The 27,058-nt window shown below is 42.4% G+C and overlaps 1 protein-coding gene across 3 annotated transcripts in view; it reads left to right on the top strand.

Annotated features, from left to right (window-relative positions):
- The window catches only part of LOC121942302 (axin-2-like), a 39,770-nt gene extending 28,313 nt beyond the window's left edge, over positions 1-11,457 (top strand). For all 3 annotated transcript variants that reach the window (XM_088075434.1, XM_042485474.2, XM_042485475.2), the window contains exons 4-11: positions 1,736-1,838; positions 3,713-3,853; positions 4,599-5,020; positions 5,144-5,293; positions 5,382-5,615; positions 5,774-5,878; positions 7,043-7,168; positions 9,574-11,457. In XM_088075434.1, coding sequence (XP_087931560.1) covers positions 1,736-1,838; positions 3,713-3,853; positions 4,599-5,020; positions 5,144-5,293; positions 5,382-5,615; positions 5,774-5,878; positions 7,043-7,168; positions 9,574-9,700 — 1,408 coding nt within the window. In that variant the 3' untranslated portion in view covers positions 9,701-11,457. The remainder of the gene's footprint in view (positions 1-1,735; positions 1,839-3,712; positions 3,854-4,598; positions 5,021-5,143; positions 5,294-5,381; positions 5,616-5,773; positions 5,879-7,042; positions 7,169-9,573) is intronic.
- Positions 11,458-27,058: the final 15,601 nt, after the last annotated feature.

Below are 27,058 nucleotides of genomic sequence, written 5' to 3' on the forward strand. Positions count from 1 at the left end.
AAAGATGGATTCATTGTTGTGCGTCAAAGTCATATACTTTGAATAGTTCTCACCAAGGTCTTTGACACAGCGATCTGTCCTGTCCTTCTCGTGTCTCTGCACCCCAAACTGATTTGAATAAAAACGCAGCTTCTTCTCCTCTCATTCGAGGGAACAATTTGATTAGTGTGTCCCTTTACAGTGGTTAAAAGGCACACTGCAAATTTGAATCTCATTTCCCAGATAAAGAACAAGAAGAGGAGGATTTGGGAAGGGGGGGGTGGAAGCAGGGGTGGGGTGGGGGGGATTTTTTTCTCTTTTTGCTTATATCTTATTTATGGATTTACTTGGACGCTGGGGAATGCTGCTGCACCAACTTCAAACATTACCTTATCTTACAAACCAGCCTTTTGATGTTGCTGAGATCAGAGGCTCACAGCACAGCGCTTGCCAAACGAAGATGGCAGCGGGTGCATATGTGCTTGAGTGTGAGATTTCAAAGAGGCAGCAGAAAAAGTAGCGTTTGGGCTAGGTCAGACACTTCTGAGCAGCCAAAACGGCCAAGATAATTGGCCCAGCTTAAGTGGCAGCTGACTGGAAAAGCTAGCAGACACAGAATGAAAAATGGAGAATAAGATTCCCAGAACAAATGCTTAATTGTCCGGAGACTACTGGTATTCCTAGCTCCATCTCCATTTTCATATTAATATATCAGAGCTACAAAGCCAGCAGCACTTAAGCAGTGCTTGCTCGCCTTGTTGTAGTTTCTGACTCTAACCAGCTACTGAGGATAGCCCTAATTCATCTGCTTTTTAAACAACCAGTGTCAGAGTTGACAAGGACTGATGTAATCTTATCAGCAGGGCTCTTCTTTGAAGCCCACAGAGGGATGTTTAGCATATCTCTACCATTGTCCTGGTGTGTTTTGTTATGTGTGTTTTTGTTGCCCTGGCTTCAAGGGCTCCCCGGCCTTTTGATTTAGCTGTAATGTGCCTGCTGGGTGGTTACTGGTTGGTGTTGTGTCGGTCACTTCAATGATAAACTGCCTCTTAAGGGCTCCTTCTCCACAAAGATTGGTTAATGGCGCTAATGTACCAACAGTTGAGGGTGGAGGCATTGTGACCTGCATGATGAGTTGCAGTAAATGATTAAAACAGGGTTCATATGGGCATGGAAAAACCTGGAAAAGTAATGGAATTTGCAAATAGCAATTTCCAGGCCTAGAGAAGTTGGAAAACTAGATATACCCTGAAAGTTTTGGAAAAGTAATGGAATTTTGTTTCACAAACCTGTATTATAACACATTATGTGTTCAATGACCAATGGAAATTTGAAAATCTAATGATAGTTTATGTTTTTACAGTTTTTGATCATTTTTGATTATTTTTTTAACTCTTCCAAAGGCAAGTTTTCTTAAAAAAAATTTAAAAAAAATAAAGAAAAAAAAAAAGCCAAAATTTTATCTTCAAAAATTGTCAAACATTTCATTTCAAAAAAGAAAAAAATCACCTATGTTTTGTCTTGAAAAATCTGCAACTAAAAAGAATGGATAAGGAAAATTAATAGTAATTTCAGAGAATTTATGGTTTTCAAAATTTGCTTTGAAGTCATGGAAATGTATTGGTGAAAATGTGTATGAACCCTGCTAGAAATAGCATCCACCAGATGGCTACAATAGATCCAATGACTTTTAAATGTAATACTTTTAAATTATTTTCCATATAATGTAAACATGTGATATCTTTGTTTTTTACAGAGATGGAATCCCTCCGTATAAGCTGGGCACCAAGAAGCAACTCCAGCGAGAGATCCATCGCAGTGTCAAGATCAATGGCCAGATAACGCTACCCCATTTTCCTGTAAGTCCTACTTTCTTAAGTTATACTTCCTGTCAGTGTTTCCTTTTTTTGTAATCTGTTAAACTCAAACTTTTACATGCTGACAGACAACTGGGTCCTGATTCCCTCGAGGAGTTGTGCTTTATTTTATTTTATTGTATTTTTTTCAGAGCTCATGTTGTTACAGAATACTATATTTCATTCATTCCCCGGCTCGTTTTCATATAAAAGTCGGGGTAAATGAAAGGCAGGATTTGCATACCACTTCACTTCTTCCTCTGCTATTTCACACCCCCCCACCCCCACCCCCACCCCAGTAGCTTCTCTAGGGCTGTAAATATAAACTTGTGTTGTCATCTTTGTATTCAGTCTCCGTGAGTGTAGTATGTCACAAAGCATCTTATGTTGTGTGCATCATTGATAGCTTGGTTATAGCATAGCTTATAGCATAGCTTATAGTCATCGCAGTGGTGTTAATGGTAATGATTTAACCTCCTTGGACTGGCTAAATGATTACTAAAACTACAGTTTATATCCCAGCAGAAGGATAGGAGGCACATTACTATTCCATACTACCTCAGTGCCCTGGTATCAGCTCCCAGTAGTATTTGGGTCACACTGTGCATGTGCTTTGAATTGAAGATTTTGTTGACCTGCTGGAGTTGTTGTGATCAGGTTTAAGGAACTTGGTTAGAACAGATTGACAAAGGTTAGGAGTTGGGTCTGTTTGAGGCAAGGAAAAAGAAATTCTTTTGTCTTTATATCCAAACACAGGTATGTGTATGTGGAGGAGTTGTGCATTGTGTGTATGCAGTTGACAGTGTTGTCTGTTCCACCTTTTTTCCCTCTCTGTCTTTTCTCTCTCTCAATCTCTCTCTCTCTTTTCCTTTCCCACTTGCACTCCTTTAATGTCTCCCTCCTGATTTGGAGATGGCTCTGTCTCCCATGATGCACCAGCCCCAGGCAGCGGGGGCCCCGTGCAGGGCTGGCGCTCCTTTGCCAGCAGCTCTGCTTGCCTTTCTTCTTCTTCCCTTCATCGTGTCTACAAAGAGATGAGAGGAACAACAAAAAAAGAGTCAAAATCAAGAAAGCCAGTGTGCCAAATAACAAAAAAAAGTGAGAAAGGGAGAGAGAGAAGCCGGTGCATATAGTTAAAGAAAAAGGAGGATAATGTGACTAGAGTACCTCTGAGCTGCCCTGCATGCAGCCGGGAAATAAATTACTACTTCCCCTCAGATCTTCCCAGTATTTGACTCCTCTATCCTCTCCCTCCCTCTTTTCCCTCCTTCTCTGTCTCTCTCTGCCACCATTGCCACTTCCCTAACACACATCTCAGTCCTCTCCCTCTTTTTTCATGCTGTTAATTTTGTCCCCCTCTTCTCTTTTTCCTTCCCCTCTCCTCTCCTCACTCTCTCTTCTCTGTCGATATCTGGCTTTTATTCGGAGATTTAAAGCTGCGTGTCCCTCCCACCCCTAGTGTGCGTTTGATGTTTGACAAGGGCCCTTTGAAGTGTGCTGACTTCAGAGGCAGCCTAGCTGATGGCTTGGTCGGGCTACAGAGGGTGCAGGCAGGGGGCCTCCCCTCCGAGCGAGACCAACTGCTACCCCGCCATCGCTACCCCCTTCTCTCCCCCTCACCCAGAAGCCTGGCACTGCCAAGGGCACTGGGCATAAGAAGATGTGGGGAGGGATGGGCGGCGGAGAAGGTTCAGGTTAGCTTTAGGGCAAGGGCATCTGGATTAGGCTTTTTGGAATAGTAGCTGGCTTTTTTGGAACAAGATAGGATTAGGGCAAGGGCAGTGGATTAATGCAACATATTGCATCTGTCAGAAACACTATGCGGTAACACTCTCACTCACTAAAGTGTCCTTCCTTCTGTTCTGTTTCCCCTGCAGAGGACACATCGGCTGCCTAAGGAGATGACCCCTGTCGAGCCCTCTGCCTTTGCTGCTCAGCTAATATCGCGGCTGGAGAAACTGAAGCGAGAGCAGGACACTATGAGCTCATTGGAGGAGAGGCTACAGCAGATCCAGGAGGTACAGATGCTCATAAACCTCCATTTTAGGAGTATGTTGGGGCTTTTTGCCTTTAATTGACAAGGCAGCTATAGTGTGACAGGGGGAGATAGAGGGGAAGACATGCAGAAATAGGCCTTTGCACATAGGGCACCTGTTCTACCAGGTGAGCTACCGGGTGCCCCCACATAAACCTCTTCTTACCTACATTAAGCATGGCTGCTGCTCAGAAATTCAAACCTGTATCCAAGTTAACTGGGGACGATGGTTCCATATTGCACTACAAAAGGCTTTCTGCCAGCTTCAGCATGTCGAAGAACAGGGGAAAAGACCAAGGGATTTGAAAGTCTGTTTTGGTTTAGCTTCTTCTTCCCTTTCCCTCTCTGTCCTCCACTACTTCATCTGGAGGAACTTTCAAACTTATGTTTCTAGACACACTTGAAGCTCCTTCAAATAGTTAGCACTTAGCTACTCTCCAGTGGCACGTTTGCTGAGTATGTGTAGTGCCAGTCTCTTTGTGAAGCACAGGCACACTCTGCATTATAGATGAAGCGCACCCAAAGCCTGTTAGTGAAGATAACAGTGCAGCAAAAAGGAAACTCAAATCAAGTTATCCAGGCGTTTGCTCTCACTGACTTCAGAGGACGATAGATATAAGTTGGTGTAAGTTGAGACATAAATTCCTCTGCTCGCTGCCTTTCCCTCATGTGACTGTGGATGAATGTTTTGTCAATTGCCTTAAACTTTTTTTTCTTTGTGTGTCCAGGAGGAGGAAAGGGAGGAGAGTGGCGACCTCACCAGCAGTACCTCCCTCCATCACCCTCTGCTCCCATCTAGCAGCCAATGCGAGGAAGACCCCCAAGCCATCCTGGACGAGCACCTATCACGTGTCCTGAAGACACCTGGCTGCCAGTCACCAGGCGTGGTCAGACACTCGCCACGCTCACGGTCCCCGGATCGGACAGGTCCTATGGTGTCTGCCAGCCACGGGCCCTTCTTTGGTGCTTATCCCGGGGCCCCCAAAGTGCTAATGACAGGCAGGCAGTCCACAAAGCACATCCACCACCACTACATTCACCATCACCACGCTGGGCCCAAGACCAAGGAGCAGATCGAGGCTGAGGCGGCTCAGCGCGTGCAGTGCCTCTGCCCTCCAGGGGGCGCCAATTATTCCGACTTCACCCCTGCGTAAGTGCAACATGACTCTGCTGAAGCTAGCTGTCAGTAAGCAGCGTACATTAGCCTGGGTACCTTAGATTTCTTCAGTTTTTGCTGTCGCTGGTCCTAACTTGGCTCTCGTTCTCCCTTCAGTCGCTGCAGCACTTTTTCCAGACGGCCAGTCAAGGCTTCAGATGAGGACGTGTCGTCCCCACACCTTCCCCTAGATGCCACCGACCGCTCTCAGAATGTTTGGCAGTGGATCCTAGAGAGTGAGAGGCAGGGCAAGCACAAGCCACACAGGTTAGAGCCTGTCAGCCTCAGCATTACTTCTATCACACAACACTTGAATCTCCAGATCCCAGCTCATGTTGTATATTTATTCTGACAGCACTCAAGGCCTAAAGAAGTCCAACCCGCTCGACTCTAAGACTCTGCCGGTTCGGACTCACTCCTCCTGGGGTGGAGGCGGCATTGGCAGTGGGACTCACCTCCGCAGCCACCACCCAGGCCACCCATTCATCCAAGACCCAGCCATGCCACCCCTGCCCCCTCCCAACACCTTGGCACAGCTAGAGGAGGCCTGCCGCAGACTAGAGGAGGTCTCCAAGCCACCCAAACAAAGGTAAGCAAACTCGGCGTGGACACACATTAACACATAAAATCTAAACCACCAATCACATTCAGTCTTTTCATTGACCACATTAGAAAATACTGTAAATGGTGTCCAGTGGTTTTTCTTGATACTGATGTGATCTTAACAACTCTCTGTGATTTCAACAGGCATTCAGCAGCAGCCAACAGCCTTCAGAGAGACAGGGGCCATCCAGTAGCTGCCTTCCCCACTGGAGGCAGTCCGTTAGCGAGCCCTGGACTACAAGCAGACGAGTATGTCTCCTTTCTTCACTATGCTCCTTTTGAATCTAATAGTATGTTTACATGATGTTAGAAAGAGTCAAATTATTGTGTTAGTTCGACTAAAACTAAAAAACTATAACTCATAAAATACATGTTAACATTTTAGTCCAACTGAAATCACGCTAAATTGAATTGTCAAAGTCAAAATAACACACCTAGATAAGAGGTTGGGGGCCAAATTCTTCCTGTATGTAAATACCTCAATTGGACCTGAACTGGCCTAGGCACTCTGAACATGCTCCATAGACCTGGGGCCGGGGTTTGACCCGGAAATTAAACAGCATAAATGCATAGAAGAAAGTTGGGAAAAACAAAAGAAGAAGATGTTGTCACCGTTCAACATGCAACCCGTTTGCCACTTGCTAACTTGTTTGATGTGTGACATTATAGGTCAACAGGAAGAGGTTCTAGTAGTAACTAGCGGAAATGGGGCATATCCCCACCTACCATGGTGGAGTCGGGACAAGGACAGTAATCTAATTAAAGGGCCTAATCTAGCTATAACTGTAGTGTAACTTAACTGTGCGTGTCAACATTACAGTATGACATAATCTTGTCTTTGTCTCTGTAGCCTAGCTTTTCTTCATTTCTTTCCCAGTTGCTTTCTCGCTCCTCAGATTTAATTTCTCATACACTTGGACACTTGTGGTGCCTTCCCTCTCTCTCTCCAAGCTTGTGTTTTCACCATCGTCCTCAGATTTTCTCGCTCTTCCCTTCAAAGAGGGATGTTGTGAGTCAGCATAGCTTCGTCTTTGAACTCCTCTTCTCTCGCTTTTTAATCATTTAAGATTAAACATACTTTAATACGGAATCCTAACTACCCACCCGTCTCCCAACACACACACTCACCACTGGAGCCCAACAAAGACGTGTTAAGTAGCCCCCCGGAAACTCAAATGTATCGGCCCCCTTCGTACATTTGTTGTTGAATGGGTCTTGTGTTTGATGTGAGGCTATAGCCACCTGACAGTGAGGCCCTCTTTTAGTTTTAATTGGTTGACCCTTGGGTGAGCCAGCTGTCTGTTGGCATCCTTAACTAATTATACTCCAAAGATTCTTTGTCTACATTCAACAATCAGACTGCTTTTGCTACATGTGCAGCTGTTCAAAACTGTTTTCATTTGGCATTGTCAGGTCGAAGGAGCTGGTGGTCACCTACTTCTTCTGTGGTGAGGAGATTCCTTATCGCAGCATGATGAAGACCCACTGCCTCACCCTGGGACACTTCAAGGAACAGCTCAGCAAGAAAGGCAACTACCGGTAAGTACAACACCAGCACACAAATCACAGCACAGATGTTTGTTCCCACCTGTTTGACTGGTGTCAGAGCTGCAGTGGGGTTAGCTATGTGTGCATGTATGTCGATTGTTATTGTATGTCTGCTGAGTGGGAGTGTGAAATACTGGAGCCCGATAGTTGAAAAGAAACTGGGCTGATCCACTGTATTCAGAGCTTACAGAAAGGGGGGGGGGATTTTTTCCCACATCTGGTACTGATTTCCATGGTAAGGCAGCCTTAATAGATATGGCTTTGAAGACTGGGCCATTTTATTTTGTGCACAAAGACCATTGCGAGGCCTTCGAATTCCTCCTCTACACTATTGCATCAGGCATTAAAATCAAACGCTGCAAACACCTTCTTTAATGACTGATAGCTGGCTAGCAGCAAAAACACCAGTCACATGATGACGGGGAATTCCTTTACACTGCACTGACTTATTAAGGAATTTCAAATATAATGTTAGTTTGATTACATTTTGCTTCATCAGGTAACTTCCAGTCCTGCGTAGGTAGCACACCACTGAAAAGACAAAGCCTGCATGCCCATAACATCAACATTCGGTTACAACCACATCTGCTTGTTAGGCGAGAAAGAAGGCCCGAAAACAAGTCATTGCACCCCTGCTATCCCATAACTCCTGAGCGAGCGAATGAGCAGGGGGAGGTGGGGATGAGGCGTCTGGCTTGATGGCAGCAGAATGTGTGGAGTTGGTTAATTTGGACATGGCAGCGGTACAGTGGAGAACAGTACGCCGCAGCACTGCCAGACGATATTGGCGCCAGATGTTGCGAAGAGAGAAAAATCCTGCCACATAAAACATGTTCCAATAGAAAGACTTCTTCTGTCTCTCTCTGTCTCACTCTCTGAAACAAAGTGATGACTTTGAACTATTTGTGAGTGAGAATGTAGCATTTTATTCTGGAAAAAAAAATCCAGCCAATTATTTGATTTGGTTTCTACTAATGAAGATGAAAAGGCAAAATGTTGCCCAGCAAAGCTTCAACAACAGAGGAGAACTTTGAAATAACATTAAACGCGGTCACCAGCCCTGCGTTACATCGCTGCACACTTGAGCAGAAAGTCTTGCAGCTGTGGCAACACAACCTCCTTCGTTTGTGTGTAATTACAATCAACACGGCAAATAAAAGTGTACGTTTTTGTCGGCCCCTCCTCGCATGTGTTGTTTGAATGACTCTAAGCTGAGCGATTGCTCATAAAACAGCTTTTTTTTCCTCCTCCTCCCTTTTTTCTTCTTTTTTGTATTCTGAACGCAGGCACACATGGGCAAAATGAGGCATTTTTCCATTACAAAGCTTATCATTAAATCCCCTCCTGCTGATCTTTTGCTGGGTTTAAAGTAGAGAGGAGAAATCATTAGGAGCTCCAGGAGACTTCACAGTCACTGGGACCAAGCTAACCCTGGGAGTTATCTCTGCTTGAGAGAAGAAGAAGAGTGGGCTAGCTAGGTGACCCGTGACCTCCAGGAGACTGTCTGAGTGGTCCCCCCCACCAACCCCCCTTCTCAGGGTAAAGCCCCTCAAGCTCGGCCCACATCCAACCCAACACACCCACTCACCGAGCCAGGGAAGGCCCACGCTCCCTTTCCCCCCGCTTTCTTCCCTTTCCTGCTCCCCCTTTTTCCCCTCTGTTCTCCGCTGGTGATCGGAAAGCTGCCCGAAGTGTGTGTGTTTCTGCGATGGCGAGTGTGTGCAAGAGAGAAACACAGGGCATGTGCAGCGAGTGTGCTTGCAGACTCTCAGGCACCTGAAATGCCAGCCTGTGTGACAGAAAGGCCCTTCATTTGACAGCCAGCCCAATTAGAAGTCACAGAGACACACAGAGGGAGAGGGCACTGCTCAAGAGATGGGGGATTTGCTTAAGACAGCCTCTAATTAACCCTTCAACTTTAATAAGACCTTGCAGGAAAGATCGGCATGTGTAGAATGGGCAGTAGTGGATAAGGAGGGCAGCACACATGGATGCACACACACTCTGCCGGCTGTTTCCAGCAGCTTGAATTATCAGAGGGAGTGTTTAAACGGAGGGTTCAGCTCTGTTTGTGCAGCGGTGTGATGTGGAGTCAGCCTCTGCCTTTGAAGTGTGCAGGGATGGCATTGAAGGCTATGACTAAGTTGTTTTGAGCAGGATCCATTTCTGGCTCTCAGAGTGTGTGTGTTTGTGTTTGATTTGGACTAAAGGGAGTTGTGCGCGAGCATGTATATGGAAGTAGTCGTGTAGGTGCCTCAAAGCGTTTTAAAACACGATGAAATGTATCAGATGCACTGCTGCTGCCACTCTGTCAGTTTGAGTTTCGTTTTTTTCCACACACACCTACGCTCAACGTTTTCTAATCACGGACTTCTCTCTTTGTCTCTTCTCCTCAGGTACTACTTCAAGAAAGCCAGCGATGAGTTTGATTGTGGTGCCGTGTTCGAGGAGGTGTGGGAGGACGCCACCGTGTTGCCCATGTATGAGGGCAAGGTCCTGGGCAAGGTGGAGAGGATGGACTAAAAGCCACTTTTTTGCCAACCAACCAATGCCCATCTCCCAACCAAAAGCTAAACTGTCCTGAAAAAACTCGAGCAAGAGACTCTTTGTAATTAACAAAAAATACTCTGGACTCTTTTTTTCTATTTCTTAATATTAAGCTAAACAGAGTTAATATATCCAGCACAAGAGGAGTGATTGAAGGAAGACGAGCCAATGAAGTATGCCGAATGCAGAGGAGGCGCCGCCCCTCCCTGACTTTATCAACCAATCAGCCTTAGACCTTAATACAAGGGAACGACACGAGAGACTCTCAAAGACCAATAACAAGGATGATGATGATTATGATTGGAGGCCAGTGGGGGGGAGACCCCGCCTCTTGTTGAATATAACCACTGAAGATGTAGATGACTGTTGTGATGTGATGAGAGACTGATGATGCGTTGACGCCGGCTGCCTGGCCGAGTGCAGCAGGTGCTGAAGACACAGTGCCACCAACCTGCTCTTAACGTTACACTCCAACATCATTACAAAAACATCTGTACATGTGCATATACATACATGCATATATGTATATATACATGTATTATAAAGAGAGATGCTTTTTGTCATGAGTTGAAAGTTTTATTAAGTATTTATTAAAAAAACCTGAACTTTTCCCCATTCTTAAACCTGTGTCCCTCCCCCCTCCCTGTTTCCAGCCAATGGGCAAGCTGCTTTGAATGTTGGGAAAATACTGTGGTGATGTTGTTTTGTTTTTGTTTGTTTTTACTTTACATAAAGGATGTGACACTAGCCTAGCACCTCCCATAGCCTTGTAGCCCCGTCTGATCCGAGCTAACAACCTTAGCGGCGGCGTTGTCCGAGGCGCTCTCCCTCCTCTATTCTAATGGTCAATCCTAGTCTTCTATGCTGCTGATAGTTTGTAATGTTAAGTTTGTCACACTAGTATTTTCTCTCCCTCGGTCTCCCCCTCCCTCTCTTCTTCTCTCAGTCCGGCGACAGAGCTCAATCTTTTTTGTTGTGCCTTTGTTTGTAAACCAGGCATTGCACAAGCGGGGGGGGGGGGTGAAAACAGTTGCAGATACACACAGAGAGGAGACCTGGAGCACAAGCCGTACCATCTAATAATGGCAGTGTTTACAGCCTGCACACCAAAATAACTTGTGCTAACAAGAACAAGTTTGGGTCAGTGAGAACGACTTCCAGAGGAAGTCAGCTAGCGTGTCAAAAAAACACAAAAAAACACAAAAAAGTGAAGAATTATGGCTCCAATATCCTTTGAATGTTGTTACAGTAACATCGTATATAGCAGAGTTTCTGTATACATTGTAATTATGCATTCTGAAGTATGGATACTGACACATGTGATGCACACATAGACTACACACACACACACACACACGCGCACACACACACACACACACACACACACACACACACACAGTATCGCTGGTGTTTTGTGAGTACAGCACCTGTGCCTACATGGATGCCATACCATGTGCTACCCTGTTTCAGGGTTTTAATATATATCCCTTGGTTTTCAGAAGGGTTTTATGTTGAAAAGATATTTTTATGCTTTTAATAATATCCTATAATCATGTTTTTTTTGTTTTGTTTTGTTTTTACACCACGGCCTTTTATTGTTTTGTTTCATTCTATCTAAACTGTAAATTATACAATATATAAAGAGTTTCATTTAAAGATTTACATGGACCTATAATTATTGTAATTATTGAGAGCTGTAGCCTTTATTAAAGTTTTATATTTTTCAAATGAAAGCGGCTGAGTATGGATTTTCTTTTTTAATGATTGTCCAGAATAACATTTTGATTTTCACTGCACTTCCAATGCCCTTAAGGTATCTTTTTCCACGAGGGTCAGTTCATACTGCACAGAAACTGTACATATTGTTACAGAGGGTGTTTTTTGACATTGAAAGGACATATTTAAAGGTAACAGGAGTTTACTGCAGCGCTTTGTCCTCTGAACTTACAAAGGTTGGTTTGGGATAACTGACAATGTGTAAATGTTATTGCAAATCTAGAACAACAAAAATTAATTTAGAATCCAGAATATTATTTAACACTTTGAAACTTGAGCAAATTGGTATGATTTCTTAGGTGATTGCCTTGGAGAAAGGCAATGAGCAATAAAAGAAAAAAAAAGACCCGAAAGTTTGCAGAAAATTCATGAAAACAAAATTACCTGATTTTTTAAAAAAAACCAAAAAACAAGGCAGTAAAAAAGACTTGGAAAAGGTAAACAAAAATATAGTATTATGATAAATATAAATATAGTTTTCCCTAGCTTTTTCTTTCCTAGACATTTTCCCCCTAGGTTTTGTTTGTTGGTTTGTTTGTTTGTTTGTTTGTTTGTTTTAAATCTAAATCTGCAATCCTGCAATTTGTGGACCAGTGATCTTTCTTGCATGTCATCCTCTCTCCTGGGATGCTGTTAAAGCTATGCAAACAAATCAGCTGCTTGTCACTAAAAACACCCAAATCAGCTGTTCAATCTAAATCATAATAAATATCGGCCAGTGGAAATGACTCTTCACACGATGCTATACTGAAATGATGTATAGTGAAAATGACACACTTTGCTAAGTAGGACAGCTCTATGGAACCTGTTGTTAAACACTTGCAGAAATTAGTCCTGACAGTTACCTGCCTTCTGTATAACCTTCATGTCTTTCTCAGTAATGAATAACATAAAGTGCTGTTATAGTCGCCACTGATGTGGCACGGCGGCACAGTTCTGTGATCACACCACAATGCAGACTGAAGGTGGAGAAGTGAATCTTCATTTAAACCTAATGATTAAGAAAATTCACTCTTGCAGTCGCATCGTACGGCCAACCAGCTGGACTGAAAACCTGAAAAACTCGTCTCTGAGCTGAGTTTAAATTCATGAATGTGAGCTAGTAATTTACTGCGTAAACAGAAATCACTAAAAGCCTGTAACCTTTTGATGCGTCACAACCCCTGGGTGGTTAAGTGCGTGCGTTCTGTATTCAGTACTGTATTCAGCTCTTAAATGGGAGACATTAAGCATGGAAATGGGGGCATGGGCTAATTGGTCCTATTAAAGAGCAATGAGGACCAGCGCTACTCTCTGACAGTCAACACAAACATTAATGAAGCACCCTGCATCCCCTATCAGAGGGCCTAGCCATGTTTGCCTCAATTATCTGGCTTTATTTCAGCAGCGGGTTGGAGGGGTGGGGGTGGGGGGTAATTCAGTAGCGGGGAGCGCGTGCTGTCTGCTGCGTGCAGACTCACTCACTTGTACAGCTCAATTCAAATTGTTGACATAAAAAGAGACTTGCAATTGGCAAAAAGCAGAGGTAGCCACGTAACAAAGATAACAACAGTCATTACTGACAAGCCTTCACTTCCCACAAAATGATTTTCTCATTTCTTTCTCCCCTGGTAGCTGTTCCTGGCAATATGGCAAAAAAAGGGAAGAAAAACAGACAAGCCGCCAATGCTTGTCACATCTATGAGATACTGTAGGTTTTTCCTCTTTCTTAAAGCACATACACACTCCTGTTTCGCCTGAAAAAAAAAACTGTTTCTGCAGCCATCCCGGAGCAGTTTGTATTTTGAACAGCACAAATAGCAGATTAATTTCCCAGACTCCTTTTCATCAAAGAGACCGTGTGGTAAAACTTCAACACATGATCAATGCATTACATACTCACCAAACCTTAAAATCAATTCCTCCATGCTTTTAGCTGCACAATGAGGAGGGTTTAATCAGGCTGAACCAGCTAGTTTCTGTTGAACTGTGTGGAACGGGGCAGGTGTAACCCTCCACCCTTCCACCCCCACCCTCCCGCTTCTCCCCAACTCTATTTTTACAGCCTCTTGGGGCTCTGGCTTTGAAGGGAAACCTATCCAGGAAAATTGCTTGCATTTTTCCCCACTGAAGCGTTGATAGATGGACATTGACTGTCGCATTCCCTCTTTTGCACATCAGGAGCTCAGGCTTCTGCTTCCCCCCTCCCGCTGTCTTCCCTCAGCCTTTCTGTGGCATTCCAGTCCTAATAGGTGCTTTGTTGAAGTGCAATGCAGGTTATACACAGGTTCTGAAGTTCCTGCTTCCACAGAAACACCACTTTTGACTCCTTGAACTTCAATTTTAATTTGAAGCACATGACTCTGTCACAGTCAGTGCGTTTACATGATGTTAGAAAAAGTTGAGTTACTGTGTTATTCCAACTAAAACTGGATTTTTAAAAGACATGCAAACATGTTAGTCTGAAATTGTACTCAGTTGAATTCCTTGAAGTCAGACTTCTGCTGTGTTCTGCTGTTCTCGGAACGTGGAAAAGTGCATTTGAGCGACCATTCAAGTCAAGATTCCAAATTGGGCAAGATCCATGTAGAACGAACCGGTCGAGTTGACGTCACAGCAATATGGCAACACTAATGGTGAATGGTAAGCAGAATTACCTGTTTGTCAATTTTTACTTTTATGTCGTGTTTGTGGTGTGAAACATGCTATAACAACCTTGTAACCTTGTATATATAGAGTTTACTTTAAGGGTTCATTAAGAGTAGAAGATTTTCTAAAACATGTTAATTTTTCTGTTTATTGTTATGGTCGTTTCCTGTTTTATTTGTTGTGCTTGTCCTTGTCTCTGTCTTCCAGATCCTGCTCCTTGTGTCTCACCCCGCCCTAACTGGCCTCACCTGCCTCTTGTTAACCCTGTTTGTCTGTGTATATAAGCCCTGTTTGTTCTCCCTCATGTTGTCAGTTTGTTGTGTGTTGCCTCATCTTCACATTCTGTATCTAGAAGGTCTCCTTGTGTTTGTCCACAGCCTTTTTGATGTTTTGTCTCAAGCCTGCGCTTTGTATGGATTTGTTTGCCTTAACTTTTGATTACCTGTGCACTGACTTGGACTAAACCCTCAAAAACGCTGCGAAAATATACCTAAAGCTGGTCAACCAGCTTCACTATCTTAAGCTGGTCTAGCTTGTTTTTTTTTCATCATATCTGCCCCCGTATGAGCTGTGCATTCTGTACTTTACTGGCCGAATGCACTAATTGAGCTAGTTTATTAACTGTGCATGTAAATGTACAGTACTGACGGTCTTGAACATTTCTTTGGTGTAACTTTGATTCCGTTGAAAGCTTTCCTTCCACCATACATCCCATACGTCCCACACGTCCCACACACCGCTACCTTCATCCCTGTCTTTTCTCCAAACAGTGGCATTCATTTCTCCTTGCATTGTGGTAATTGGCATAGCATGGTTGGGGCTATTGTAAACATGGCTGTGTGAGACTGGTATAAAGAGGCACCAGTCACTCCCCAGGCTAAGCTAGTGTGCGAGGCAGGCAGGGGCTGCTGCCTATTGTGCTGCTGAAGCCTTTGTAGATTTGCAGTGGGCCCCTTTTTAATCGCCTTCTCATACACCGCTTGCCTACTCGCTTTGCATATTTAATTGCCAGGTAAAATCATTTTGTCGACAATCCGTTTAATTATTTGATTGTACAGTAACCGTAAAGAGTGAGTGAAGGGAAGAGGAAGGGATAAAGGGGGATAGAGAGAAGGAGAGAGACAGAGAGAGCAGCAGGCGGCAGAGAAAGAAAGAGGTCTGTTGCCAGAATAGACATCAAAGCTGTGCCTTGATGTTGATGTTGAATGGGCATTAATGGTTTCTGAAGGCAAGAGATTGCACAGAAAAAAAAGAAAGAGAGAAAAGAAAAAAAAATAAACCCTCCTTTTTCTCTGACAATCCCGCCAGCAATCTCAGTAAATGCATAAACATTGGAAGCCAGTGCCAGATAGAGGGGTTGAACAGAGAGAAAGAAAGTGAGAGCAAGAGACGCTAGTTGGATTGTTCACTTTCATTTCCTGTAATGACTGAAGGGCGAGTAACACAGAGGAGACGGGTCAAATAGCCTCATCGGAGGCTGGCGGTGATTAGGAGGCTGTCGCCGTGTTAAACATTTTGGTTAAAAGACCAGACGATTCAAATCAATGCTTGTTAACTCATCTGAATTCACAACGACATCAAAGACCAATACATCAGATTGTATGTCATCATCACAACCAAAACTGTGAGCATGCACTGATTTTGCAACACTTCTCTATACAGAAAATCTTCTGAGGAAGCATTGAGCACTTCCAAACAACCTTTTGATTCAAATATTGGATAAAGGCCCTCTGCGAATCCTAAATGCAATCTGAAATTCACACCAGACCCGATTTTACCTATAGCATCTTATAATGTGTATTGAAATTATACAAATGTGAGACAGTGCTAAAATGAATCAAGTTATCCCATTCATAAGTATAGTTAAGACTCTTGGTGAAAGATCTTGTAGTGTGTGACCCATTGTCACCAGTCAGCTATGTAGTGTGACAATTCTGATGACTTTAAGACTCCAATTACAGAACAGCGAGTTGTATAGCGTGAACAGCATAGCAACTTATGACTTTGAAAGTCGAAGGTGTGAATTTAGCTTAATTCACAACTTGCTTGTCTGCTGTTTGGTGCTGCTCAGGTGTACAGTAGATTCTGAACTACAATACGGATGTACTGCAAATGCTGTTTTTAAAATCCGATCCTCAAATTGATTTTTTCATTTCATCCATTTTTGTGTTAAAATATACACATACAATTTCAGACTTAAATAAATAAAAAAATCTAGCCTAAGCATACCCACTGTAAACAATACCAACAATGTTTCTTGATGTGTCTAACCATTACGTTCTCCATATAGGAACATTTTTCAGCACAGACAATGTACAGGAACATTTTTGCAATGGAAATCATCTTTTAACATGCACAAGGGGTAGTCTGTAGTTTTGGTATCAACTGGAACTGTACAGCATTTGCATTCTTGAAACAACCCCCCAAACAGTGGATGCTGTCCTCCTGCCTGTCACCAAACACCTGAGCGTTGTGTCGTGTTTCATGGTGTGTGCGGTGGGGCTTGGCATTTGCGTGTGAACAGTCCAAGCTAGAGGCTTTAACTGCAGCTTACCTCTGAAACTCATCCAAACCACCTTGATCCTCTTTCGGCTGGCACTGCTGGAGATCTCTCTCTCTGTCTGTCTCTCTCTCCTCCAGTCTGTCCTTCCGTCTGTCTCTCTTAGCCACTCTCCCATTCTCTGTTGTCAAGTTTACTTATCTCTCCAGCTTTCCTCAACTATCTTTCTCTGTCATTTTGTTGTGAGGGTGTTGTGCATGTGGGTGTTAGGGCGTGGTAGGGGCACCAGTTATCTGGAGGGAATGTCTAGAATCAACATAACCTTGACTAGCACACATTTCTTTTGAGCAAGTACATAACTTTGCTTCTTTTACCATCATTACCAGTAAAAAAAAGAAAAAGGGAAAAAAAAATCTGTCATTATAAGAGTATGTGTGCAGGATATGAGGTTAAAAATAGAGATAGAAATGGGCTTCCTCTTCACTGTAAATAAAAATCCTTTTTCTATCAACTTGTGATTGGAAACTGTTTATTATTCCAGGATGTATGCACGGTAGGCTGCTTAGACTGTCTTGATGGCATGAGCTCACAATCTGTTTGGCTCTCGGTATCAGTCTGGATCCCCTGCCGCCCCAAAAATTTCCAGCGGGTTAGGGTTAGACAGACTTCTTCAGCCAGTCAGCATGTGGCTATTGCTTTTCCTAATGTTAGCACTAGCTCCTACTACGCCAATATGTTGTTTTTTAGACAGTAAATGTAGATCTAAAGAATACAATTTACTTATATTTACCATTTGTATGTGAAGTGTACCTCGTTGACACCAAAATCCCCAACAATGCCAGTATATTTCATCATTTCTCATTTAGCAGCCAGCTGCCTCTGTACTGCCAAATTCCAACTGGCAGCATCCTTGTTGTCTCTCTGAAGCAAGTCTCCACAGCCGTGACCCCAAGCCCCCTTTACAGCCCTTCATATAGGCTTCTCCATTAGAGCAATTTGTAGAAAAACAACAATAAATATTGGATTTGTACCGGGGAACATCTTCTTCATCACGAGACCAGTCAGTAAATCAATCTTTTGTCAAATACAATCGGAAGAACGTTGCAAACATCTTTTCCTTCAAGAAACTGCATTCTTTGGTTATGGTTAATTGTTGCTATCAACTCTATTACTGATTTAACTCAACTCATCACTGTATTTACTTTGCTAACATTAAACTTAAATCCCATTGCTGCAAGAGCCACCATTACTGTTTTGCAAGCAGCAGCCTGCATTTTACATCATCAACTACAAAGCAGTTCCCAATTGGGAGCTTACATTATCAACTATGGTGTGGATCCCTGATTTTCCCCCGATTAATTTTAATTTCTGGAAAGTGCTTAGGCAGGCAGTGAGTTCAGGCTGATGCCCTGAACAAAACAGAATGTTGAGCTCACATTGTCAGGATGGTCTTACCAGTGTAAATGCGTGGTAAATTAACAACCAAATAACATCTGGAGATTAAGTGACTTTCTACAATGCAAATGCCTATATAAACCTTTTCAAGTAAAATAAAGAGGCCTTAAGAAGTCTGTCAGCAAGGCGTAGATGCCAGATCCCAGTTTCTGTGCAACCTGTCCTACCTGCTCTAAACTTCTGGTCTGTGGTGATAACAAAATATTTTGTGGTAAATTTGGTGTTCACTTAGCAGCTTTTTCTGGAGCTTAGAACGCATCCCACATACTTCATAAGCAGTTGGAAGTGCCTCAGCTGTAGTCACGTAGCCTGAGGATAGAACTGCGGGGGTCATGGTCAAGAATTAACTTTCTCATTAAATGATGAGCAGATTCTTTTAAAAATTGTGAAAAACACTGCTTTTCTCTTCTGTAATTCAGTGATCACAAACTATATGATTGCCCACATAAGTCAAAAGAGAAAAAGCATATAGTAGCTTCATGGCCCTCTCTGCTCTGACTTAAGAGGACTCTCTCTGGACAACTTTTGTTCGTTTATTTTGGGAGCGTCCATCCGTCTCTTTCCCTTTCTCTCTTCCTCTGCCAACTTAGTGTCAGCAGTGGATAGGCATTATCTATTTTGTCTAACTACCCCCTGTCGGGTCTCAAACCACCCCCAAGGGAAGCCTGTGTTCTTTGGGCAAGATAGAGATTCGGGCCCAAACCACTGTCAACAAGGGGAACAATTTGGCTGGCAAGGGCCATATTTACAGATCGGTGAACCACAGCTCCATTTAGCAGTGTTCTTTCGTCAGTAAACACCACAGGACGGTATCTTTCTCAGATCTCAAGAGGAGGAATTGAGATAGAATTTTGCCATGCGGCCCAAAGTTGGTCTATGCCGACCACCGCTCGGGCTGCCATTGTTTAGAACTTCAGAACGGCCGAATGATCCGATAACATGAGTTTGTCGTGGCAAGCAACTTGGTCCACATTCCTCAGTGACCCAACGGAATGCAGTCCCTCGAAAGGCTTCGCCTGTGGCCTCAGTTTGGAGGGTATGTGGTGTATTTTGAATCCATCAGACTCTTGTCTTTTCTTGTGCGATCCCGAATATTGGGAGCGGCATTTCTAAAAATACAATGATTAAGGCGTTGTGGTTTTTCACATGAATGCCTGAACCAAACTCCCTTTGGGCCGTTGTACACACACAAAGTATGTTAATGTGTCAAGATATGGCAACCTCGAGTCTTGTTAACACGTTGGCCCACATGACATTGCGGACAGCTTGGAATGCAAACGGAGTACTGGTTTGGAGTTTGGGGTCAAAAAAAGGCTTTGAAGCTAAACATACTCCCGTCATAAAGTTATATCTGGGACAGATGAGACCAATAAGCCAGCACCACACTGAAGCCCTGGAAGTCCAGTCATGAGTTGGTGGCAAACTAAAATTCACTACAGATAAAGGCTGCTGCGGAGATTTTTGTTGCCTTTTAGGTTACAAGCCAAAGCTTTAAAAGAAAACAGGGATTAAGGCAGTCAACAACTCTCAGTCAGGTGTCAAGAAGAGGAACCCATGCAAAGGAAGGTCAGATTGTTTGAGCTACAGCATTATTTCTTACATTTTTGCTGTTGTGGTTATTCTTTCTTTTGTTGGGTGTGGATGCATGACATGGAATTCTCCATATAAATTTGTGATTCAGTTTTATTATTGTCATATTGGCGCTTCAGTTTAGCTAGACTCAGCCCAAACTCCAAAAGTGCAAGATGAAATTGTTTTAGTTCGGCTCTTGCTGTGGACACGTACACCTTCTGTCGCTGCAAATTACCATTTTTGTTTTGTGTGTCCAAAGGTTGAAGAGTACAAATTAAGCAATGATGAATTAACATTTTAACATATACAATATATGTTGCAAATAACAGCTCAAGACAAAGCAGTTTATGTTCCAAAACCCCAACATGAACCACAAAGAACCCACAGCAGCATCTAGACATTGTCATCCATACATATTGTCTTGCTTGGGTGGGGCTGCCACAGACAATATTGAACTGAGCTCTTTTTTAGAAACTGCACTTTTATCCTAAGACAGCCATAGTGCTTCAGTGTTGTGTCTCACACATACCTTCAGGTCCGCAGTCCATTCCCCAGACGGCTGTGGGAAATGTGGTGAGGCCACTCTGGGTTTGGAGGCCTCCCAGGCACCACAGGGATAAAAACTAGCCTCCGTCATGTGACACGGTCATGTGACTCTTGTGGATCTGGAGTCCTATGAAGAAGAGAAGCATAGTGAGAACAGAAGATCTTCATCAACTCGGTCGTTATAACTATATAGGCTACGAGAAAGCCACTTAAATACAATATGTCTATATCTTCTTATATGGTGACGCTACCATCCTCTATCTCACGTCCCTTGCTTTGCATCACAGACTGTATATAAAGATGGACAATGCTCCACTTCCTTCCACTCTACAAAAATGAAGCCTGGAAATGGCTGCCATTTTGCGCTGGTGCATCATTTGGAGTCTGCGTAGTAGCGACCTCTGCAGTAGCAAGTTTCCGCCCACACACCTGTCTGACCAATCACGTGCATTGTCATTGATTGTTAGCAAACCAATTGGAAGAAATCCCCTTTGTATAGAACCAAATAAATTAAAACCAAACTTAATTAGAAAAACTCTAGAACAAAAATCAGGGTGATAAGAACTATCCTAAATGACAGAAGCTATCTTAGGAAGAAATTTATTTGGCATGTACTTTGAGTTTTTAGTTTGGCCTATTTTAGACCAGCAATTAGCTATAGTGATAACCAGTTATACTCTGACTATAATGTACAATTTTTTCAAAATACAGTAAACCGATGTTAATATTGATGCTTTTTGAAGCCAATATTATATTGTAAACCTCAAATTCTACTGTAGAATACCGCAATAAATTTAACAGTAATATAAGTAATTTATGGTACTGACACCGTAACACAACAGTAGGATGCAGGCAACTATAGCTGCCAGTTGTTAACTATTATTTTACGAGGAAATTTGTCACAGTGTATGAGAAAGGCTCCTCCATGTGCAAACTTTGCAATTTTTTGAAGGAAAGCATTCCTGTCGTGTGTGGTCCAAGCTGCAACCTCTAAGGCTGAATAATAAAGCCAACTGCAAAAACCTTCTAATGTCCACTTGAGGCTGGCTCCAAAACAGAGTCAATCCTCAGAGACCCCCATGTTAAACATTTTTACAGCAGGAATAAACATGTTTACAGTGTGTTACAAAAAATGGTTTGAGTCTCTATAGCTAATTTGAACATTTATGATAACTGTGTGGAGCGATGTTTTAAAAAGTTTTTAGAACTGACGTGTTTACATTGTTTACATTTCATAAAGGTCCAGAGCTACGCATATTTAAGGACGGGGCCGCTTGAGTGACAGGCTGTCTGCTGATAGTGTCTATGGTTCCTCAGTCATATCCACCCCTCTCTCCCCCACAGCTCCAAAAAGCCAAGATGGTGATGGCCGAAATGCCGAACTTGAGGCTTCAAAGCGGGAGAACCCAGTTAGCAGGGTACATTTTCCGCAACACTGGCTAATGTTACCTACAGGTTACAATAATTTTTTGACTAAAGTTTTAATCTAAATGTCCCTTTAAGGTTAAACACTGACTATGACTTTTAATTACAACATTCTGAGGATGTTTTGGTGATGTTGAGAGTTGACAGATCATAGAATATTCTTTTATAAAACATCCCCACAATGTTACATTGAACAAAGGAAAAACATTTTCAAGCAACATGCAGAACATGTTATTAAGGAGATTACAGACAATTTAAAAAAAATAAAACTGTAATGTATTGTGATGTGTTAACAAAAAAAACAAAAAACAACATTTTTAACATTTTAATGTTTATAGAGAATGTTTTACTAATTTTAAGAGGAACATTCTGGGAACTAAAAGAAAACTTGTGGCTAAAAACATTAAAACGTTGCATTGGCTGCATTGTACCATTCTCAGAACATTTTTAGAACCAAAAACTGATGGCTAAGTAGCTACAGCTTTTTTTCCCCATCAATGGCATGGTCTCATTTTTGTTTTGATGACTAAACATAGTTTGGACACCAGACCAGACTCCTTGTCGAGGATTCGTCCAAAAGTGTCTTATAATGTGTAACGTCCTGTTGCTAATCACTCGTGTAATGTGCAAACCACAACTGTTGTGTAATGAGATCAGTACATATTGTGTGGTTGCCACAAGATGAAAAAAAAAGATCATCATTTAGTGGCTAAAATGACCTAAACCTTCCTTTTATTTTTTGACAGATTTTCACCACCATCCAAACAAGTTACCACCAAGAGTTTACACATGCCTAAATGAAGCTCTGAAACCACCTGGGTCGTGGGTGTGTGAGCCCTTGAGCCTGACTGTTTCCCATCGCAGACACTCCGCCTGGCAAAGCTCAGGGCTTAGCCGCCATTGTTTACTCTTTACCCACAGAGCCCAGCACCTGTTAGAGATTGAGCTGTACACAACCCAGCTGCAAGCCATTTTCATCTAACACCCAAGAAGATAACTACCGCTGAAGCACAAATGATTAGGCTAATCGGCCTCGATGATGGGAAGGGACTAAGTTGGATGAGAAGGTAGAAAGTTGTGGGCGCAATATGGCAGCCTCCAATGGATTCTGTCCGTCTACAGACGAGCTAATGGACAATCGCACTATTCAGCTGTCTCTTAGATAGGGGATGGAAGATTGAGATTTTAAACAGATATTTTATCCACATTTAAAACCCCAAAGGATTAAAATGCCTCTCATGCCATGAACAATGTCAACACTGGAGCAAGAAAAATCAATCACTGGACAATGTATGTATGACAAATGATTAAGATCTGAAATTCCTAACCTCTTTTTTTGCATATGTTTTAATGAAAAAAAACCAAAAAGAAAAACAACAACAAGAACACCCTAACCCTAAAAAAAGGAAGGTAAGAATAACTTGCGTTGTAGCGTCATACTTTGACTGATTTGAAAAATTCCAATTGATGTTTTCCTAGCTCAGCCAGTATTTTAACCCCTTAAAATGGTCATCAGTTTTCTTGCCTTTCCCAAGCATTTAAACCTTTCAAACACTGAACAAATTTGTGTGATTTCTTTCAAAAAAAAAAAGGTGACATGAAAATTAACTTAAAAATAGCAACAAATAATTCATATATATAATACATAATCTGTATAGAATTTTATTTTTGTTTTGCTAATTTTCTTTCAACTTCACTAATTTCTTGCTAAGTTTTGGTAATTTTTTTCAAGTTGCTCATTGCCTGCTTTCCATGTTTTTGAGAGAAATCAAACAAATCTCAGGTTTCAAGAGGTTAAATGTGGTGGAGGAAATTTTGAAATTCCACTACGGACATTAATGGGTTCATGAGGACTGTGGTGCCACTGTCTGTCCATGTTTGTATTCCTCATCTCTCATGCCACCTACTGATGGACCAACATGGCCCCCCTGGCACAACAAGAGGCCACCATTGTGAGGAAATGGCTTTGCAGTCCGCTGGAGCCCACAGCAGCTCGCTCCCCCCTTCTGGCTCCCTGTCGCCAGCTTGTCCCTCTTCTCCTTTGCTTTTCACACACAGGCAATTAAGTCAGTTTCCCAATGCTGTGATCCCCTCCAACATTCTTTGTTCTTGTTTTTTGTTGTTTTCCTCTTCCTTCATTTCTCTCTCTCCCTCCCTCCTTCTTGCGGGTTTGTTTCACGGGTGAGGAGGTCGAGGCTGGGGGCGGAACAGAGAGAAGAAGAAGAAAAACTAGGGGGGGGTTACATTTGCAGCTTTATGACTAACCACATGTGTTTTTGGGTCTTTGTATTTACATGTTTCTCATGGAAAAGAGGGTGGTGGAAGTGGATGACGGGAGAGGAAAGACAAGCATATGGTTCTTGTTTGTTGGGTTAAATTCAGAGTCGGACTGTTTGTTTCCTGCGATGAGCAGAGGGATATACATTCTCATATTCATCTTCAAATTTGACTCCTCCCAAGGCAGCGGTTAGCTTTTCCTTGAAATAACATATTTACATATAAAAAACAATATACTGCACACATGTACACACATATGTAGCACGTAAAAACAGGAACTATATTTTCTGGTTTGTAGCAGAGAAGTTTAAGTTTTGCTCCTCAAAAGGACATTGACTGAGTTTTATTGAAGATTTTGTAAAGTGAAAATCTTTGCGTATTAAAAAGTAATTCAAACTCGCCCTCTTTCCCATTCTCTGTTCCTCTCTCTGGCCGAGGCTCGATGGTGCACACTCCCCCGCTGTAACTCTTTCACTCTGGACGCCTTGGGCACCTCCACTGCTGGCACCGCTCTCACCATTATAAAGCCTTCATGAGAACCAGAACCAGGTACTCTGCTCCCCCTTCTTCCTCTTGTGTCTCTGAGGTGTGCCAGCCCCTACCCACATGAGTCTACGGTTGTCCAATTGCCTCGTAGGGGTGGGAGCAGGAGGTGGAGGGGGGCATTCCATTCCCCTTTGCACACCTTTGGCTTGTAATCTGCTCAAGCGCAGACTTTACATACACTGGTGGAAGTATTATTATCTGAGATCCGTAGAGTTTCCACAGATTGTGGGAGGTAAAGCTTTTGTGTGGATTTATTGGACCTGTTGGGCTTCTTTTACACAGAAAGAAATCCACCCGTAGATACCACACTGTAAAATATTACCAATTAGTCATTCCAGGTGCTGATGCAACAGCATTTTGAAGGTTGTGAAATTTGCTTTCTTTGGTGTAGCCACTTCTCTTGACCTACTGTACTTCATCTGCAGTACTTTAGTAAATGATTTCAGTTTGAAGAACCTTAAATCAAACACAGCTCTCAGTTAAAATTTAACCTCTTCTGTGAATGTTTTCCATTATCATACCAAAATCTATACTCTGTCTCCATCGATTGATTTTTTCCCATGTGACTCTCAAACATCGAAGCACAAACTGAAGTTCATAAAGACGCACTTGTTCTTGTCTCTAAGGGACTGACACCAAATCTGATGTACTGCAGAGGTTTTTAAAGTTTTCATTAATCCAAATTGCTTGTAGATGAATTAAAATATCTCAATAGGTGTCATTACAAGCTTCTTATTTTTGGATTCATGCAAAAGTGTGTGTAAAATGTGTGTTTGTAGAAGTGTTTATAATGTACAAATCACAAGTATATCCATCGGTGTGGTGGAGGAACATGGTGTGTGGAGTTTACATTTTTTGGGCACTTTCTTAGTTGTAATCTGTGGATATGTTGGTTGGTTCGTCCTGGCTTGTCATGTTACACCTGTCCTCGTTCAGCATATAACCTCATATAACAGTTTGTGAGGTTAACTTGAAGTTACTGAGGTTAGGTTTAGGAAAAGAGACTGGTAAGGACATACTTGACATCATAAATGACTCAAAATTTAATGGTTCTGAACGCAGCCTCCTGAGGGGAAGTCCTTTGTTTTGTGACCCATACACTGCCCCAGATTTTTTTTTATTCAGAAATGTATGTTCATGAATGACCTGTTTCTGGTATCAGTTAGTGTTCTGGGTGGTGCCGGTGTAGCATCACTAGGTCAGTGCTCCTTAGCCATACATTGTTTCCAGGTGTGCCATGACTACATTATACCGAGTTAGTCCTTGTACAATGATCTATGCATCAGTGATTCTAAAAACCTCTTAATGTACAATAGTGACATTTTTATTTTCTGGTTTCTACATTAATGAAATGTTAAAAAGCTGATTTTGAACCATGTCTGGGGCCCATATGTGAAAAAGTGATGCTGCCACAATTTGCGTCTGTGAGTAAGCAATGCTATCAAATCACTTTTGCGGAGTGTTCTCTTGACTGACAGGAGTTTTTGAATGAATACTTGGTTTTGGTCATCCGGCCATGACAAAATACAAAGCAGGTATGGATGTATGGACGGATGCTGTGAGTGATGACAGAAGAATGTATCTGATGCTGAACAGATGTATCGCCAACAGTTGAAACACCTGGATCTTGAGCTTCCCACTGATAATATGTGACCTCGACAATATTCCTCGACCCATTGCTCCCTTTGTTCGCATGTGTTTAAATTCATGGCAAAGAGCAAATTCATTTTCAGGATCTTGTGTGACTTTTGAAACACATATGTCATGACTAATATACTGGCTCTGTGACAAACGAATGGTTTCATGGCCAATAAAATGTGATTTTTACACATAACAAGATGCAGGCTTTTTTCAGAAATGACCAAAGGAAGCAACCAAGAATAAAACAGTAGTTTACAGCTCTGAACATTGTGAGGATTATCACTCTCAAACTTGGTACTTTCAGAAATCAGCTGCTGCAGCTTTCACTAAACGAAGTGTGGACATGAAGATTGTTCCTGTCAGCCAACGTCATAAGTAGATGTGGAAGTTCACTGACAGAGCGGCACCATGTGACAAGTTGGGATGAGAATATGTTTTTCCTGCAGAACAAGCAAAGCCCTTTTTTTTGCCCTGTGCAAGTACGTTACGTTTACCTCTATAGCACGTCATTGCTCTATAATTGTCTTCATTTGTTGTCTTTGCACAATAAAATTTGGCAGCTGTTGGCCTACCAAAAGTGTCTCTGCAACATCATAACTTTCAATTTGACTGTATTAAAAAAAAAATCCTCAATTTTGAAAGAAAACCCACAAAGTCAGTAAGTGTGGCCTCTGCACATTCTTTCATTACAACTCCCCCAGCTTCACTGTGGACCTCTTGCCACTGCAGAGGGCTGTAATGTGCTGAAACCTACAGATCTGAGCACAAACTAATTAGTGCAATATGTAATATTCACGCAGTTTGCTCAAGATGTTTGCTCGCATGATATGTGATTTTTTATTGTTTAAGGGACTCCAATCGGTTTAAAATTATAAAACAATAGGACTATAAAGACACGTCAAAGTCATCCAAACATCAAAGGGACGCGTTCATTCAAAACAGTTGAGCAGTAAATGAGTCACAGGCAT

The sequence above is a fragment of the Plectropomus leopardus genome, chromosome 3 (assembly GCF_026936395.1).
Source record: "Plectropomus leopardus strain MGB_pleo_1.0 chromosome 3, ASM2693639v1, whole genome shotgun sequence".
Lineage (NCBI taxonomy): Eukaryota > Metazoa > Chordata > Actinopteri > Perciformes > Serranidae > Plectropomus > Plectropomus leopardus.